This window comes from Diadema antillarum, unplaced genomic scaffold (assembly GCF_040938485.1).
Source record: "Diadema antillarum isolate AM-2024a unplaced genomic scaffold, OU_Dant_1.0 scf00000135, whole genome shotgun sequence".
In the NCBI taxonomy this organism is placed as follows: domain Eukaryota; kingdom Metazoa; phylum Echinodermata; class Echinoidea; order Diadematoida; family Diadematidae; genus Diadema; species Diadema antillarum.
Genome location: NW_027271024.1, coordinates 338,426 through 355,057, shown reverse-complemented (window position 1 = coordinate 355,057; position 16,632 = coordinate 338,426). Strand labels below are relative to the sequence as shown.

Sequence of the window (16,632 nt, the reverse complement as noted above, 5' to 3'; positions counted from 1 at the left end):
AGGTGTGTATGAACATATATTTGAAGGGAATACGCGGTACAAAAAGAAACGAGTGCACAACCTATATTAAACTGTTTGAACAAAATCACTGTTATTGGAAAAGAGAGCCCACAAAAAAGACAGGCTTGTACACATGCGTGTCACTTAAATGAACTTTTATGTATAAAGCAAAAAGGTATAATAATAAGGGCACACAAAAGCACACACAGACACAGACACACACATACACACACAACATGATTGAGGAGACAAAAGACGTAGACAGGGCACAAGAGCATGAACCATCAGGAATGGGCAGTTACTAGAGGGGGACTTGGAGCGGGAGGGGCGGGGCAGGGCGGGGCTGCTCACCTGTTCCAGGATGAACATGGTGTGGTTGAAGAGCTGCTGCAGCTTCTCATTGGTGTAGTTGATACACAGCTGCTCAAACGAGTTCATCTGTGGGAGCAACAAACGAAAGCGTCAGATCCACATCTCTATAATCCAGACAACCCAAATGCCCAGTTTGATGCTAATCGTTCTAAAGCCATATGGCTAGATCATCTGTCTCTAGCAATTCTATCTGTAACTGGAACATCTAAATTAGCACAAGCTACCATGTTGTACATTTTCGCTATTACCATCAGTACTTCGTGGTGACATAAGAAGCGTAGCACAACCAGGCACATTGTGACATATGAAGAAGAAGAAGAAGAAGATAAGAAGTGAGGAGAGACATTCTAAGACACTGGCTCAGTTGCACAAAACATAACTTTTTTTTTTTCCCTCGGTCCAAATGGAGCACGTGACAATATTAAAACCTTGTTTGATGCAATCCCCCTCCTATGGATTAGAGGAAATGTTTTTCAAGATTCCTTAAGAAGAAAGTACCGCCTTAAACGATCCTTCGAGTATGGATACAATGTTGTTTACAAGATGATCCATAGACAATGGTTGTCAACCCAGCTCCAGAAATATCACATAAATAAGATATTATGTATTTTTTGTATACATGTATACATAATTATGCTTAATCCTTTTAAAGCACTCTCGAAGTACTTGTACATACATGTATATTGAAAAGAGCATTGTTGCTTTGTTACAATCATTTCGTTGGTACAAATTGAGATTTCAACCGGAAAAAAAAAAATCCCCAAACAAAAACAAACTGAAATTGAATTGACATCAGGGTAAGGTTTCATCAACGTTTCAAGCCCTGACAAGTTGTCAGTCTCTGACAATCACCATAGTAACAGTCAGTGAACAGAGCCTTTCAGCCAATGAAAACCAAGGATTTTACTGAAAGTGTCAGAGACTGACATATGGTACCCAGAAGGGGCAATAAATTGGCCATGACTTACCTTGAAGATCTCAAAGCCAGCAATGTCCAGGATACCGATGAAGGAGGCTCCAGTGCGCTTGCTCCTGTCCAGAGACTTGTTGATCCTGGCCACCACCCACTTGAAGAGCTTCTCATAGATGGCCTTGGAGAGGGCCTCACAGGCAAACTCCACCTTTGGGTGAGGAGAGTTGAAATTGGGGGAAAGAGAAATAGTTTCAGCACAGGCTGTTCAACCTCTGCACACCAAAACACATAATAATGCAGAGTAGAAAATGTAAAAAAAAAAAAAACACTTTAAAGTAAGATAATATCTTGTTTTACTTAATGTGTTTTTTTCAGGGCTTTCCATTTGAAGGATTTTAAAAAAAAAAAAAAATCATACTTCTTGTGAGGAAAAGGCAATCTAAATATCACAAAAGCATATGAGTTGGCAGCTCTGGTAATTCAATGTATGCCAGTCATAATCATGCTCCTGTTTGAGCTGATATCAATTCATTAATTATCTAGTATCTGATTGTGTGCCATCCCATCCCCCCACTTCCTGTGCCCACCTTTACACAGGTGTGATCTTTAAGTACATGAGGTGTACAGTAGGTGTGTTGGAAGATACGGATGCATTGCTCTGCATCATTAGTCGAACTTTTACATCGTCCTACTCTTCAGCCTAACTTCATATTCATGGTGTGAAAACTACTGGCTTCCATCAGCGACCAGACGTTGACAATGAAAGAAAAAAAGCTCCAGGTGTTGGAGGTCTGTAGGACTACAAGATATGTGTGTAGCAATGGCTGAGGTGAAGACCTCAAGGTCAACGATGTACATCACGAGTCAGTTCCTTGCATCAGCAAGAGAATTGTTCAGCAACCAAATTCTTTCAGCAGACTGATTAAAACAAAAACAAAATCAAATTGATAATTGAGTATATGAATATAAGAACGACCCAAGTCCATGGAAGATAATTTCGAGTAAACTAAAAAAAACTTCATATCTTTTTTATTTGTCCAATAATATTCTATTTAAATGTGATGGGAAGGCAACATTGTATATACAAATTAGAACATATACAGAGACTCCAACCCAAAGTACCTTCTGATCTGGAGATTCTCCCGCCTGAAACCCCTAGCAAACGGGAGACTCAAAGTTGATGTGTGCGAAGCGCGAAATTCCCAGAGTTCTAGATGCTCTCTGGTGCTATCTAAGGCTTATTTTTTTCAACATACGATAGAAATATGTAAGAAATCCTTTCCAACGGGAGACAAAGAGCCAGGGCGGGAGAAATTAAATCTCAAACGGGAGAACGGGAGATTTTGCAAAAATGGGTTTTCGGCGGGAGATCTCCCATCGAAAACGGGAGAGTTGGAGTCTCTGCATATATCATTATGACAATTAACATTTACATTAATTGTGGAGAGGCCATTTTGTGTGGTGGACTTGGGTCGTTCTTTGATTCATATGGACTTGGGTCGTTCTTCGATTCATATACATGATATTCTGCTATAGAGATGGGAGAAGGATGAGAGAGGGCACTATTATATGAATGTAAGAATGAGCCAAGTCCTTCATTCTTACATTAATATAAGATTTAACTCATTCATTTCAGGCACTTCCGGGGATAATTAGGATTTATCATTTACACACAAGATGAGTCCATGCATAAGCTACAATTTTCCATGTCAAACTAAATTTGGCCAAAAATTGGACTTGGGTCGTTCTTATATTCATATACTCAATTGTCTCTAATTCTAAATCAACCTTCCCAAACAGTACGCTAGTCTCTGAAGATAATTATTCAAGAACTGATGAAAACAATAATTTCCCAGGTTCCCATCTATTCCTCATCTTGCGCGGACGACGAGATCGGTCCATTACCTGCTCCTTGTTCTGGGCCTTGTTGACGAAGTCCCTGCCGACCTTGAGGCGAGGCTTGAGGAGGGCCTTGGTGAACTCTGTCACGTTGACTCCCAGCAGATGGCAGATCTTCTGGGCAACTGATGGAGAAAACAACAGCACGGGGGATGGATACTGTCAACCAGCGGCTAAATAATCCTTTCTTTTTGGCTCCCTGCCTTTTCTGAACAGTAACATTATATCATTTCTTTCTTTCTTTTTTAATGAAAAGAATGGGAATCTCATTATACAGCTGTAAGGCAGCCATATCCACCAAGCATTCTTAACCCATATGAAAAATCATTTTTCTTCTTCTCAATTCAAAAAATATTTTTCATAGCAGCTTCCATTCAACTATCCATTTTGTCATACTGTTTCAAGAGTATTCCTGTCTGAAGGCACTGTCATGCATACGCACTTCCTGCATATTTTGCATACACTGTACATCCAAAATAGGCTATCTTGTCAACCTTGTTACAAATCCCGGAAGAAACAAATGGTTGGTATCATTTGAAATACAGATAAATTTGTTTCACAATTCTATTTCAAAAAAACAACAACAACAACAACAAACATGAGAAATTAGACAGGAAAAGCGTGGCAAAGTATTATCAACCCTTTTTACTTTGTTGTTGTTACTTCTTTGATCATGTGAATATAGTGACACCAAAGCTTAGCTCTTTTTGTTTCTATCTTTGATGTGTGATACCCAAAACTGGATGGCAGGTTTCCTCCAGCTAGTCAGACACCACCACCTACCTGTGGAGTCGGGTAGAGTGGCTTGGTCTGAGTTTCTCTCCTGCTTGAAGTCCAGGTTGCCAAACATCAGCACGGCCGAGACAACTTTGAAGACAGCTGCAGCACGGAGCGAGAGGAAAAGAGTATATGGCATTAGAGACACTGGTCTAAAATGAGACTAGGACATACCGTATACACTACATATTTTACAGCGAGTCTAAATTTTCGCGAATCCGGACTTCCTGACAATTTCTGGAGTGGTTAAATTTGCGATTGTGGAGTACAGTACTGAACAGAGAAATGTACATGTACACGTCACATTCACATCACGATCAGAGTCAATATTTTGGCACGTCTTTAAATTCACGAGTAGCACCTGACTCGCCAATTTTTCGAAAATAAAAACCTCAAGAAATATTTGGTTATACACAGTAAACGTTTTATATAAAACCACATTGAGGATTTTCTCTCGGCACATTTTCAGCAACTTTGCTACTGTACGAAGTTATGTACATGCTCCTCCAGATCGATGAAAAGAAAGTCAATAGAGGAATAATTCACATTCATCTTTCCTGCATTGATCCATGCAGGCTATCGGCTAAATCTAGATATGACATTATCACAGGCTTATGAATTATATGTTTGCACAGGCTGTATTCTGGTATGAAACTTGGATTGCATCCTGACGTATGTACATCTTACTGATAGGCTGCCCAGCTAGTGACTATACACTCTATGTCGGTCCCCTATAGAGAGGCCATCATTTTCCCCGATTATGAAAATGCACTTGATCACTCTAATTCTAAATTCCTCATTCTGCCAGTCATTCCACACCCTACATGTATGCCTCCAACTAACACACATGGACACACGCACACACACCCTCACACACATACAGACAAACACTTTGCTAAACCTTGCGCCATTCTGCTTGACAATCGTCACTCTCATTCATCAAACAACATATCCACCAGCATCATCTCTTCAGTTGCAGCACTCACTGCTTGATGATGTCACAATGCCTCCTTTTTGTTTTGTACACATTGTGACACTTGACCTCTAACATGACCTTTGACTCCTTTATAACACCCTCCTGAGCACATCAAATTTGGATGTATAGGAGTGCACGGACAAACACCATCACCATTCAGCGCCATCTTGCCTAGCCCTGCATAGCCATTTCAACACATCATTCAGTGTTTCTTGGAGGCCTCTCTGTGTGGAGTCCAAAAAATGTTTAGTTTCAATTTCTACAAACGACAGGGACTTTCCACTATTACAAGTTGCCTCACTCATTCAAATAGCCCCACACCTCCCGGGTGACTACTTTGGTGATCAACCCTCCCCCTGGCCTGTTGCCCTGGGAACCTCCCAAATGATATCTTACATGTGTATCTTGATATTTCTTTCATCCAAAGTAAGAACAATTATAATACTAGAGAGATGAATGAATTGCATATCACCAATATAGTGAATTTCAAGATACACTTCCAAATATACAGGACCTGCATTTTGGAATGATTTGCCAAATATTATAAAGTTGTCTAATAGACTTTCAATATTTAAAAGAATTTATGAATTCTTTCTTGTTCATAAAGATATGCTACAAATTTTCAGTTTTATTCAGTGTATAAGCACCTCACTTTGATGACTCTTGCCTTCTAATATGTGTTTTGTTCTTTCTGTAGTACAGTTTTCTAGTGTTTTGTATTGAATTAATGTAACTATTTTAGCTGTAATTCTTGGGATCTGCCACAGAGAGACCAATGGTCTATGTTAATCCCCCACAAACTGAAATAACTGTTTTCTTGTTGTGTTTTGTCTCTTGTCAAATTGTTATACAAGTTGTAAATTTTTCCTGTATTGTTCCAATGTTCTACGTATAGTTCTTGTATTCTCTATAAATGCTTTTTATCAGGATGTGGAAATAAATGAAATGAAATGAAATGAAATGTCTGCTTACAGTTGACGTCATCCTCGTTCATGTTCATGATCTGCATAGCCTCCATGGTGGCCTCAAACTCCTTGGCGTCATCCACGCCCTGCACCGGCACGTTGCCGTTGCTAAGGTAGGTGTAGAAGTCAGTCCGTTCCAGAAGGAAATCCTCTGTCAAATCCAGGGTGAAGAATATTGAAAGGGGGGAGGGGGAAGAGAAATACAAATACATTGTATCATATCTCTTCATTATGGACATGTAACTTACAGGGATGGTATAGTACTGGGGGAAATGAAGATTGAACTTTTCACTTTTTGCCAGATCCTGAGAAACCACTTCTGAAATAATATACGGCATGCCATTCTAGGAGGAATTCACCCTTTATCTGATGAAAATTGGTTTTGGAATGTCTGAAACATCCAAAAACAAAGTAAAACAAAGCAATCAGTATAAAAGGTGAGCTCCACCTTTTATTTGGATTGCTCTGCTTTGGATATCTCAGCTATTTCAAAAAATGATTTTCATCAAATAAAATGTAAATGTTGAATCCCTCTTAGAAATACTTCCTCTTTCATATTTCATATGAGGTTTCCCATTATCTCAACCAAAAATGTTAGAAACCTGAAGTTAGCTCTCAACCAAAACTATATGATCCCTTTAAAAAGGGAGTGGATGGGGACATTTGTAATCCAATCAAACCTGTATCCAAACTTTTGTAGCATAATCTATTTAGTCTTGTAGAGTAATTTTGTGAGTTGAATTTGCATTTCAAAAACCAAGAATAAAACAGAATCGCCGGAATAAAACATCAAAGCATATCCAGCTTATCTTTACATATATTGGGTCAAATTCAACAAACATAATCATTCCTACACTAAGATGTTCGTTCAATCCCATTTAAGACCCTTAAAAAGATTCTGGGATAAGATTCACTTCAACCTAACTACAACAAAAATGAAACACCGATTTAAAGGAATTCCATATAATGTTTTTTTAACTAATTCATTTATCATTATCATGCACTTCTCAATCCACAAATACAAGGGCTAATGAGTGAAGTCAAAACCAAGGAGGGATGGGAAGGTGGGGGTAGAATAAAGCAAGGAGGGATGGGAAGGTGGGGGTAGAATAAAGCAAGGAGGGATGGGAAGGTGGGGGTCAGAATAAAGCAAGGAGGGATGGGAAGGCGGGGGTAGAATAAAGCAAGGAGGGATGGGAAGGTGGGGTAGAATAAAGCAAGGAGGGATGGGAAGGCGGGGGTAGAATAAAGCAAGGAGGGATGGGAAGGTGGGGTAGAATAAAGCAAGGAGGGATGGGAAGGTGGGGGTAGAATAAAGCAAGGAGGGATGGGAAGGCGGGGGTAGAATAAAGCAAGGAGGGATGGGAAGGTGGGGTAGAATAAAGCAAGGAGGGATGGGAAGGCGGGGGTAGAATAAAGCAAGGAGGGATGGGAAGGTGGGGGTAGAATAAAGCAAGGAGGGATGGGAAGGCGGGGGTAGAATAAAGTAAGGAGGGATGGGAAGGTGGGGTAGAATAAAGCAAGGAGGGATGGGAAGGCGGGGGTAGAATAAAGCAAGGAGGGATGGGAACGGGGGAAGTAGGAGGAAAAGAAGGTCTTCTCACTCTTCATCTTCTCGCTAGCTCCCAGGAGGAGTTGGTAGAAGATGTGGAAGGTCCTCTCGGTGTCAGCTTGGCGGATGACACGCGCCTTCTCCAGCAGGTCTGAGGTTTGGGGGGTTAAGGAATCTCACAAACACACACATGTATACACAAACACAAACTCATTACTAATACTAATGAATCATTATAGATTATGCAACGCTGCACACTAGCACTGGTCCAACGGTCTAGGACCACTAAAAATCAGTGTTGGACCAGTAACTTCTTAAGGTACGGACCGATAATAAATAAAAAACTGGGTACCTACTGGTCCAACCTCTCTGTCGGACCAGTACAAAGAACTAATTGTACAATGTAATTCGTGTGCAGCCCTGGATTATGAACTTGTACAAAGATCTAGGCTGTGCGTATTTAACCCTTGCAGGCCCCGAACTCAAATACTGCCACTAACTTGGTGCACAAATAGGTCACTGAATGGGATGCAAAGAGTTAATGCCAAATATCTAAATTCATCTGCCAAGGTCATGCGGGAATGTGGAAGTGAAATCAACAGGAGGAAAATGTTGTGTGACAAGCAACTGGTCGACACACACAGTCTGGCCTGCTGTGTGTTGAGATCAAAGCTGGGCTTCACACTGGGGTTCTAGGATCTTGGCACAACAGTGGGCCAAGAAGACAGCTCTCTATACCACAGCTGAGGATACTATTACACCAATGAATATATATATAGGAACAGACATACAAACACGCACAGACACATACAGTACACTACAAACAGAATTCAATTTTGATGGATTACAAATTCATATTCTTAAACTGCTTGATTCAAAAAATTCAGATGCTCAGTTTGACAAGGGGCTTTGGCAAAAAATGAGTTTGAACATAACCAAAATGCAGACGTAACCAATATCTGTGCCAGGGGTACATTATACACCACTTCCTCCCACACCGCCACACCCCTTCACACACACACACACATACACACACATACACACACACACACACACACACACACACACACACACACACACACACACACACACACACACACACACACACTATGTTCCTTTGCACACACTACATGTGATAATCAAAGGGAGCACACATTATGGGAAGTAGCAGTGGAAAAAACATTGGAGGGAAGAATCCCTATGAAATATTTGCTCAATTGTTAGTGAAATCTATCGTAAGAGTAAACAACATGGACTTTGACAGATCTATGGAAAAGCTACATGTAGACAATTTGAAGGCACTGTGTGACTTTGCTTCAAGATCACATTCATCCATGTCATATCTTTCTGTTTGCCTACAACATTGAGGAAGGCAGGAAGTCATGTTTAACTTATTAATTTATTGAACTTAATCTTATCAATTTGATTGAATTTAATGACTGATTTCTTATCAGGGTACCACAGTGTGAGGTACTGAACCCAGGGTATTAAACAAGAAGACTACAAAAAGTTGACCATAGAAAAGTTCAATATCACTTTCAAATCGTTTAATCTTAACCCGTTGAGGACAGTTTGATTTTGCTTCATCACACACTTCCCATAGATGCTTGCCCGAGTATACTCGGGACTCGTCCTCAATGGGCTAATGCCATGTGATATATGAACAGAAATATTTTTTTTTTCCCAATTACATGTGCATACTTAACTGTGAAAGGTTAAATCACCCAGTTATCACAACCCTACCAGAAATAATATGGTAAGTAAGTGATCCATCCTTCTGTAATTCAGAATACTACCCTGAAATGCTTGGGAAACCTCACAGAACCCCAAAACAGCAAGTTTTGAGCACATGGGTACAATGCGAAGCAATACATCTCACAGGCTACAAAGTTCAAGAGGCACAGACTAGAACTGGACTTTCACCCTTGGAGTATTATAGGACCTTTGGCACCCAAATATAATCACTTCTTTTTCACTCTCCTCTTCAACTGGCTGACTCACAAAGTTTGCTCTATCCATTTATCACCTGATTACTTCCTGCCTCAATTCCAGAAAAATCCCAGAATCCTTAACAAAATGAAGCCGCTGGTGCAAGGTGCGTTTGCTTGCTACCAGCCGGGTAATGGGCAGGGCGTAGTGCGTGATATGTTCATATCACTCGTCTCACTCTTGTGTGCGCATGAACAACTTTGGGACTTGGAGCCTAGATACATGTGTACCCTGCCGACGCAGTATTCACATGAACAGTCACATCACTGGCATAAAATAGTTACCTTAACCTATAGACCACCTCTACTCAATTCCGACCGAATTATTTGGAATCAGCATCACATCAAGTACGGCCCGTCCCCTATTAATTCTGCAAGGGTCCATAAAAAGAAATAGCGCTAGAGCTACATTGTAGAACATAAAGGATACAAGAAAACAGTGGGCAAGGTGCTTCATAAGTTTTTGCCCGATTGAGGTTTCTGAAAAAATTCTGAAAAATCTGCTTGCCCGACCAGGCAAGTGGTTTAAAAAAAAAAAAAAGTTATGTAGCACCTTGATGGGGGCATGATGCAACAGATGTACATTGTCAACTATGTCGGTACATGCAAAAGAAAATCCTGCAGACGTACAATGTACTACAGAGCCACGGAATAACTACAGCTGTACACACATTTGCGTAGCCCTCATGTAAGTGGTCACCGAAGCTGCTGTAACAGTTTTCTGTAATCATATGACCAAAAAAGACATGAGATATCCTTGCGCATTCTACTCACTCGTACATCACTTACGATTGAACGCCTGGATAGGGCATCTCCGATCAAAATTATCGCTTAACGAAAAAGGGAGATCCTATCACATGTGGTGTGTTTCCTGTGCAACTGATTCTTTTCACAAAAAGAGAGCGAGATGAAAAAAAAAAAAATAGGTAAATGTATATTGCAGTCATTCAGAGACTAATTTTGGTGCCTGGAATGTTTCCTTTCTGTCTGCAATATTACTTACTCCATCTAGCTCATTGAATAGGGGAAGAAAAATCAAGAAAATATAGACAGCAATGAACCAATATTTACTTTCAGGCCACAAATAAAAGCAGACTATTGAGTGACGTTTTTTTTTTTTTATTCCTCTTTCTCTCTCCCTCTTTAAATGCACAGAACAATACATGTACACAGCCACGCCAAACAGAAGCAGATTATACAATGACTTTTTCCTCTCTCTCTCTCTCTCTTTTTTTTTTTTTAATCCACAGAGAAATACATGGCCACACCAACACAATTTCAACACTTTGGCATTTGGCCTTTGCTTTTTTGCTATTGCTGCTATTGCTGCACACAGGAATGTGGTTGTTCGGCAAACATCGGAGTGAAAGAAAGAGCTGCTGTCTGTTGAGGGGATAAAAAAATGGAACTGCCTATAAAAGGTGCATGTCAATGACAAACCTATATTGCTCAATTGGACATTCTGTGGGTGTGACGTGCGGTGTATGTGCGTATGCCCCGCTTTGTTTCAGCGAGCACGTTTTTGTGCTTTGTCATGCTTCGCTTGAAGTAATGGAATAGTTTGGAATGAAAAGGAAAAAGATCACTTTCGTAAATCATCCTTTCTTAGAAAAATATTGTATTATGAGTGATTCACCATTCAATGGTGAAAAATCATACCCAAAACGTTGAGAGCAAGTGTTTGACATGCAGATAAAAAGTACTGCTTGAGAATCTTGACTTGTCTTAACTGCATAGGACGTACAGTGTGTCTGTCCCTTTGCTCTCCTATGAGTGATCCTTCTCAAGTTTGGTCTTGAGAATCTTGACTTGTCTTAACTGCATAGGACGTACAGTGTGTCCCGTTGCTCTACTATGAGTGATCCTTCTCAAGTTTGGTCTTCCCTGGGCTTGATGTTCAGCCTCTTATAGGGGATGCCCAAGTCTTTTGCTCTGGTCTCTCTAGCATGCTAGAGGACGTTCTGGTGGTCCCCTAAAATCTGTTCACTGTTTAATTGAAAAAACATTCTATCTAGAAGGCTGCCCAAGTCTACATAATATGTTCTTTAAACTGACAGAACTACATACATTTGGCACAATTTCCATCCCCCCCCCCAAAAAAAAAACACACACGTGCACACAAAATAATGGCTTGGGGGGGGGGGGGGGGGGGCTCACCCCCAAAAAGCTTTGGCTTATGGCATGAATTGGTGACTCATGACGCAAAAATGTGACATTCCAAATGTGGTCAGGATGTGACTATGCATTCGAGAATGTAACAATTCTAGAGGCTACTACTGGAGGAAACAGTTTACGCATTTGGAACCACTGGGACAAATTTCAAGGAACACCTTCATCACATACATTGTAGGGCTCAATCTGTGACAGTTTGAGTCATAATTTGCCACATGTACATGTACGTCTGGTTATGACGTAAGGCAAATTTCATACTCACAAAAAGCACTCATTTGGGGACAATGTTTTCTAAACACATTTTACTGTAATGTCATAACCTTTTACAGGCAAGTCTGAGAGCGAACTTGAATCACATTTCTGAAAGACATGTTTCCCTGATCGCATTTAATTGGTCACGGTCACTCAAATGATCAGATGCTTTCCCAGGTGGGCTTTGCTACATTTTTGGTGCTCATATGTAACAATTTTAATAGTCTGATCTTCAAAACGAGATTGAGAGGATGGTCCCTGTTTTGATGCTGCATTCACTACCACCATGGTGTCTGCATGTGCACATACACTCCGGAGGGAAAGAACTTCAAGAGTTGCATGAACACTCTGGCAAGACAGAACTTTCAGGGTTGCATGTTTCGATTGACAAGACACCGGGTTTGTGAAACAGGTGGTGCGTGTAATGTTGTCTGCTGTCAGCGGTTGGCAAGGCAACTCATCTCTGTTTCCAAACGCTATAAAACTCTTCCCATGTTGCGAGAAACTCGTGTCAGAAAAAGCGATCGCGTAGGAAGTCTTTTGCAAGTAAGATGCCCCTTGATGTGCCTTCTATTGATACTGCTGGCCTAGAATGAGGGGGAGGGGGGTATTTGAAGGCTAGATACCATGAAGTGAATAATTACAGGTGTCTTTTACAGTCAACCCAACAGCTGCTGTATAGGGTGTGCAGATTATCCTCAGGGATGAGGTAGCCTGGCCAACAGAGTGAGTGAGTCTCACACGTCACTGCACGCAACCAGCCACCCCTACTGGCTGCACAGACATCCTGACCTCAGTTGACAGTAGGATGAGGAGTGCTACTAAAGCATCAGAAGTGGGAACACACCTGCTTTAATAATTCACCCTTCGAGAAAACCAAACCTGCTGTGGTTTGATTCTGTATATTTTTTAAAACAAAATTCCTTCTTATTCATCGTGGTCGTTTCAAAAGGGGAACAAATTTTGCTTTCGTATGAGCTCTTTATTGTATATACATTAATTGTTTCAGTTCCAGCAATTTCAAAAGCCTCTTCTGAGCTAATTCTATAAATGATCTTCAAATTGGCAATACATTTTGGAAGATGAGAATTACTTTTTCTCTCTCAGATTAGCAAATGGTTGTAATCCCTTCAGAGTTTTGTGCAGATTTACTCAATTGAACCACTTCCATCTAATAGATAATTAGTCACTATAACATATGCAGTGACAGTCAGAGTTGCCAATTTGAGGACAAGACGATAATACCTGCAACAAAAATCTCTAGGACTTGACGGGTTGGTGGCTCTTAACCCCTTCCATGCCAGTGAGTTTCATGTGCACAAATTCCACACATAAACCTATGGACAGGGGATGAACTTGGCATGCAGAGAATTAAATCATCAGACCCGCAAGTTATTTGCATGTCAAGTTGCAGTCCATTGGGATAACATGGGGCAAATTTATACAACAGCAACCAGGTGAGCCAATGGTAACATGGGGGGTGAAAGGAAACCCCAAATTGAGGAAATGTCTGCTTGCGGAAACTACTGTTCATACAACATCTGGGAAAAATATACCCTTTTTCTATGGTGTCTATCACCTAATTGTGAAATACTTATCTGGGTGCACTTAAAGTTATGTCCAACAAATTTAGTTGGTACATAGACATATTATAAACATGAATGAAACCTAGACATATTTCTGGTAAATCTATAATTATCTTTTTCTTCATGTTTTTCTTTCGCCAAAACAGAAATGGATTATGTTGCACATTCTCCATCTACTGTTTTGGGGCATCAATTTCAAAACCTTGCCTGGACACACATAGAGCTATACGCTCCAAATGTAAACAGATTATAGACAGGAATGAAACCTAGGCATGCTTCTGACACAGTTATCAACTATTTAAAGTCTTTTTGGTGCAAAACAGCAACAGATTCGGTTACAAAATTTGAGAGGGCAGGAACAAGAAGCGGACGCCGAGGAAACCCACCACCGGGGAAGAAAGCCCAAACACTGTCAATTTGTAGGATCATGTTTTACTCTATGTGGACGAGTATCCATTTGCAAAAGAGAAGCCTGGAAAACATTATGGTGAAAGGTTACGTAAGCCTCCTGTAATACCTTAATGAGATGTTTCCTCTTTGATCCTTTTTTTTTTTCTCTTCTTTTTTTCTCTTGAATTCTAACTGCTACACCTGCTTACTTCAACTCTAACATCTACACCATCACCCTAAATACCAAGATATTCCCCAATGACACATGTCAATAAATTGCATACCTTCTTTGTCCTTAAATCAAAACTATGTATTATTCTCATTTATGCAAATATTTTGAAATGTTTTCCTATTTGAGGGTTAAGTGTCAGACCAAGGCTACCTATCACAAGCAAGAAATGTGAATTTACTGTAAAGTCATCTGTGCCTCATTACTGCTACACAGAGTAAGTCTATTTTGCATTTGTTTCCCACATTAGAAATACTGTCCACTGAGGAGTTACATTAACAACATTTATCAGATTTGTACAAAAATTCCAAAAAAACAAATGAAATCAGTAGCTTGACACATATTTTGAATAAATTCTAAATTTTTCAATTTTTCACAAAAACAATGTGTGTCAATTCTTTTGACACCTTTGGACCAAGAAGACACTGGGATATGTCACAAGTCTGCCCACACTGAGTGAAGCTATTTCTGTGACAACTAAACCCTTTCTTTCCCTAAAACTGTGACCACTCTTGGTAGCATATGATTCAGGTGTCATTGATCTGATAGGTGAGGTACAATATATGTGCCAACTGTTGACGCTAATCATCCAAACTTTCCCACGAAACAAAACGCAAGTTTCTCATTATTCTGGCCTCTCTAAAAATGACATCCGAAGCAATCTATGATCTAGTGGCTGCAATGGCCTCCGTTGTGTGGACTTTGCCGTCTTGTCAAAAGAGCGCTAATTGCTGGAGATGAGAGGTTCTGGCGGTAAGAAGGAATCCATTACCGCATTATGTAATCATCCTGCATCCTCTGGGCTTCCTAGAGTTCCTTCCTTCCCCTCAGGGCCGGGACAGACCACTGGAGGTCTTCTTGTCGACGTCAGCTCACTAGGCTCTGAGTTTTGACTGGTGGCTAAAAGTGTCACACCAGCTGGTACAGTCAGGAGGGAGGATTCCAGGAGGCTCAAAATATGCCAATACTTTAAAATTCATTTTATCACATTTAAACTCACTCACCTACTCTGCATGGACTTCTAATTTTTTACTGCAACATTCTTTATTGTCCATGACAGACTTTAATGTATTAGTGTATGTGTGGTCAGTGTGTTTGTACGAGTTGTGTATGTGTGAGTGTGTGTGTTGTCTGTTCATCTGTCTGTGTTTGGAGTTATTACAAGAGTTCATCGTTGTTCCAGGCACCACTCGAGGGAAGCCATGGGTGGGGTTAAAGAGAAAGTGAGAGAGAAACTGATTCCATTAATGTCAGCAATTTTAGACTATGTGATTCTCACAATAATGGTTCCTAAAGAGCACACTCAGTCTTTACACTACCAGTGTTGCTATGTGCAGTAGAAACATATCGAAATAAAACTGTGAAAGATATGATCACACAAGAACTGTACATTTTCACCAACCATTAAAGCATGGTTGAAACAGGAAAATTTCCTCCTGCCAGTTAAATTACATCTGACATCGTCTCCTATAACAGACAGACATCCATACCAACTCCTCATTCGCTGTACAGCTGTACGTCTTGCTTCGCGAGGAAAGTGGGAGGGGCTTTCCATTGACTGTTGCTCATTTCACTGTGAGGAAATAACGACACACTCTCAATGTCAAAATGAACTGAACACAAGATGTGGCACACTTCACTTCTCATTATGCAGGACAACCATACAAGTGACAATCCACAAATGAGGAAATTGCTACAGTGACTACTCAAGTGTCTTGTCTAAAGAAACAAGACAAAAGATGCACTGCTCATCAGTAATTGTATTAATTAGGGACATCCTAATATCATTAGATAATTAAACATCTGCATCAGAGTAGGTCCCACTCTATAGATCCTGGCATAGGATCCACATCATGGCCCTCTCCTCACACATTAGTGAGTGCATCACTTTCTTCACTGACTCAATGTCCGTGAAACTCTTTCAATACCGCAAACAACCAATTTGCATGCAATATCAATGGCATTCTGTTAAAGTGATTCTGTAAGGGTTAAGGTGTATGGCACACCAACCATAAATCGAGCCGCAGCCTCAAAAAATGGTCTACTGCAGGTGGTGATTACAGGCATGCCAACTCTAACGCTGGATACTAACTGGTATGAAACCAATCTCGGAAAGAAAAACGCCCATGCATGGTCTAAACATAATGCCATGGAGGAAAACCGAGACCAGTTTGGCTAAGTTTCGCACGATGCTAATAATAAATCCATGCGGCAATTAGCTAGGAGGTAGCAATTAGCTACCTGGTTTGTATTGTTACAGCTAAACCTCGTAATCCTCCAATTGGGAACAAGTCCAACACTGGGGTATTGACACTGTCAACATAATATTTTACTTTTTTTTTCTGCTGTTGATTTATGCTAGAGGTGCTGGCCAGATCGAAGGATATTTCTCTTTCTTCCTCCTGGTGGGGAATGAGGCAAGGGGAATAGAGAGAGATGTTTGTCAGGAAGACCTACAGACATTTCAGCTCACTTTGGCTCATAAATCGAACAGATACCATCAGCAACGGCTGAGAATCGTCTCCTGGTTATTCCGACACTCTTTATTTATTAACCCCAGA

At 40.5% G+C, this 16,632-nt stretch overlaps 1 protein-coding gene across 1 annotated transcript in view; it reads right to left on the bottom strand.

Moving 5' to 3' along the window:
* LOC139720965 (uncharacterized) overlaps nt 1-16,632 on the bottom strand; it is a 150,296-nt gene that overhangs the window by 50,750 nt on the left and 82,914 nt on the right. Inside the window, exons 8-13 of the mRNA XM_071632295.1 lie at nt 7,507-7,605; nt 5,910-6,053; nt 3,968-4,063; nt 3,191-3,309; nt 1,341-1,493; nt 352-438 (exon numbers count right to left, since the gene is read on the bottom strand). Coding sequence (XP_071488396.1) covers nt 352-438; nt 1,341-1,493; nt 3,191-3,309; nt 3,968-4,063; nt 5,910-6,053; nt 7,507-7,605 — 698 coding nt within the window. The remainder of the gene's footprint in view (nt 1-351; nt 439-1,340; nt 1,494-3,190; nt 3,310-3,967; nt 4,064-5,909; nt 6,054-7,506; nt 7,606-16,632) is intronic.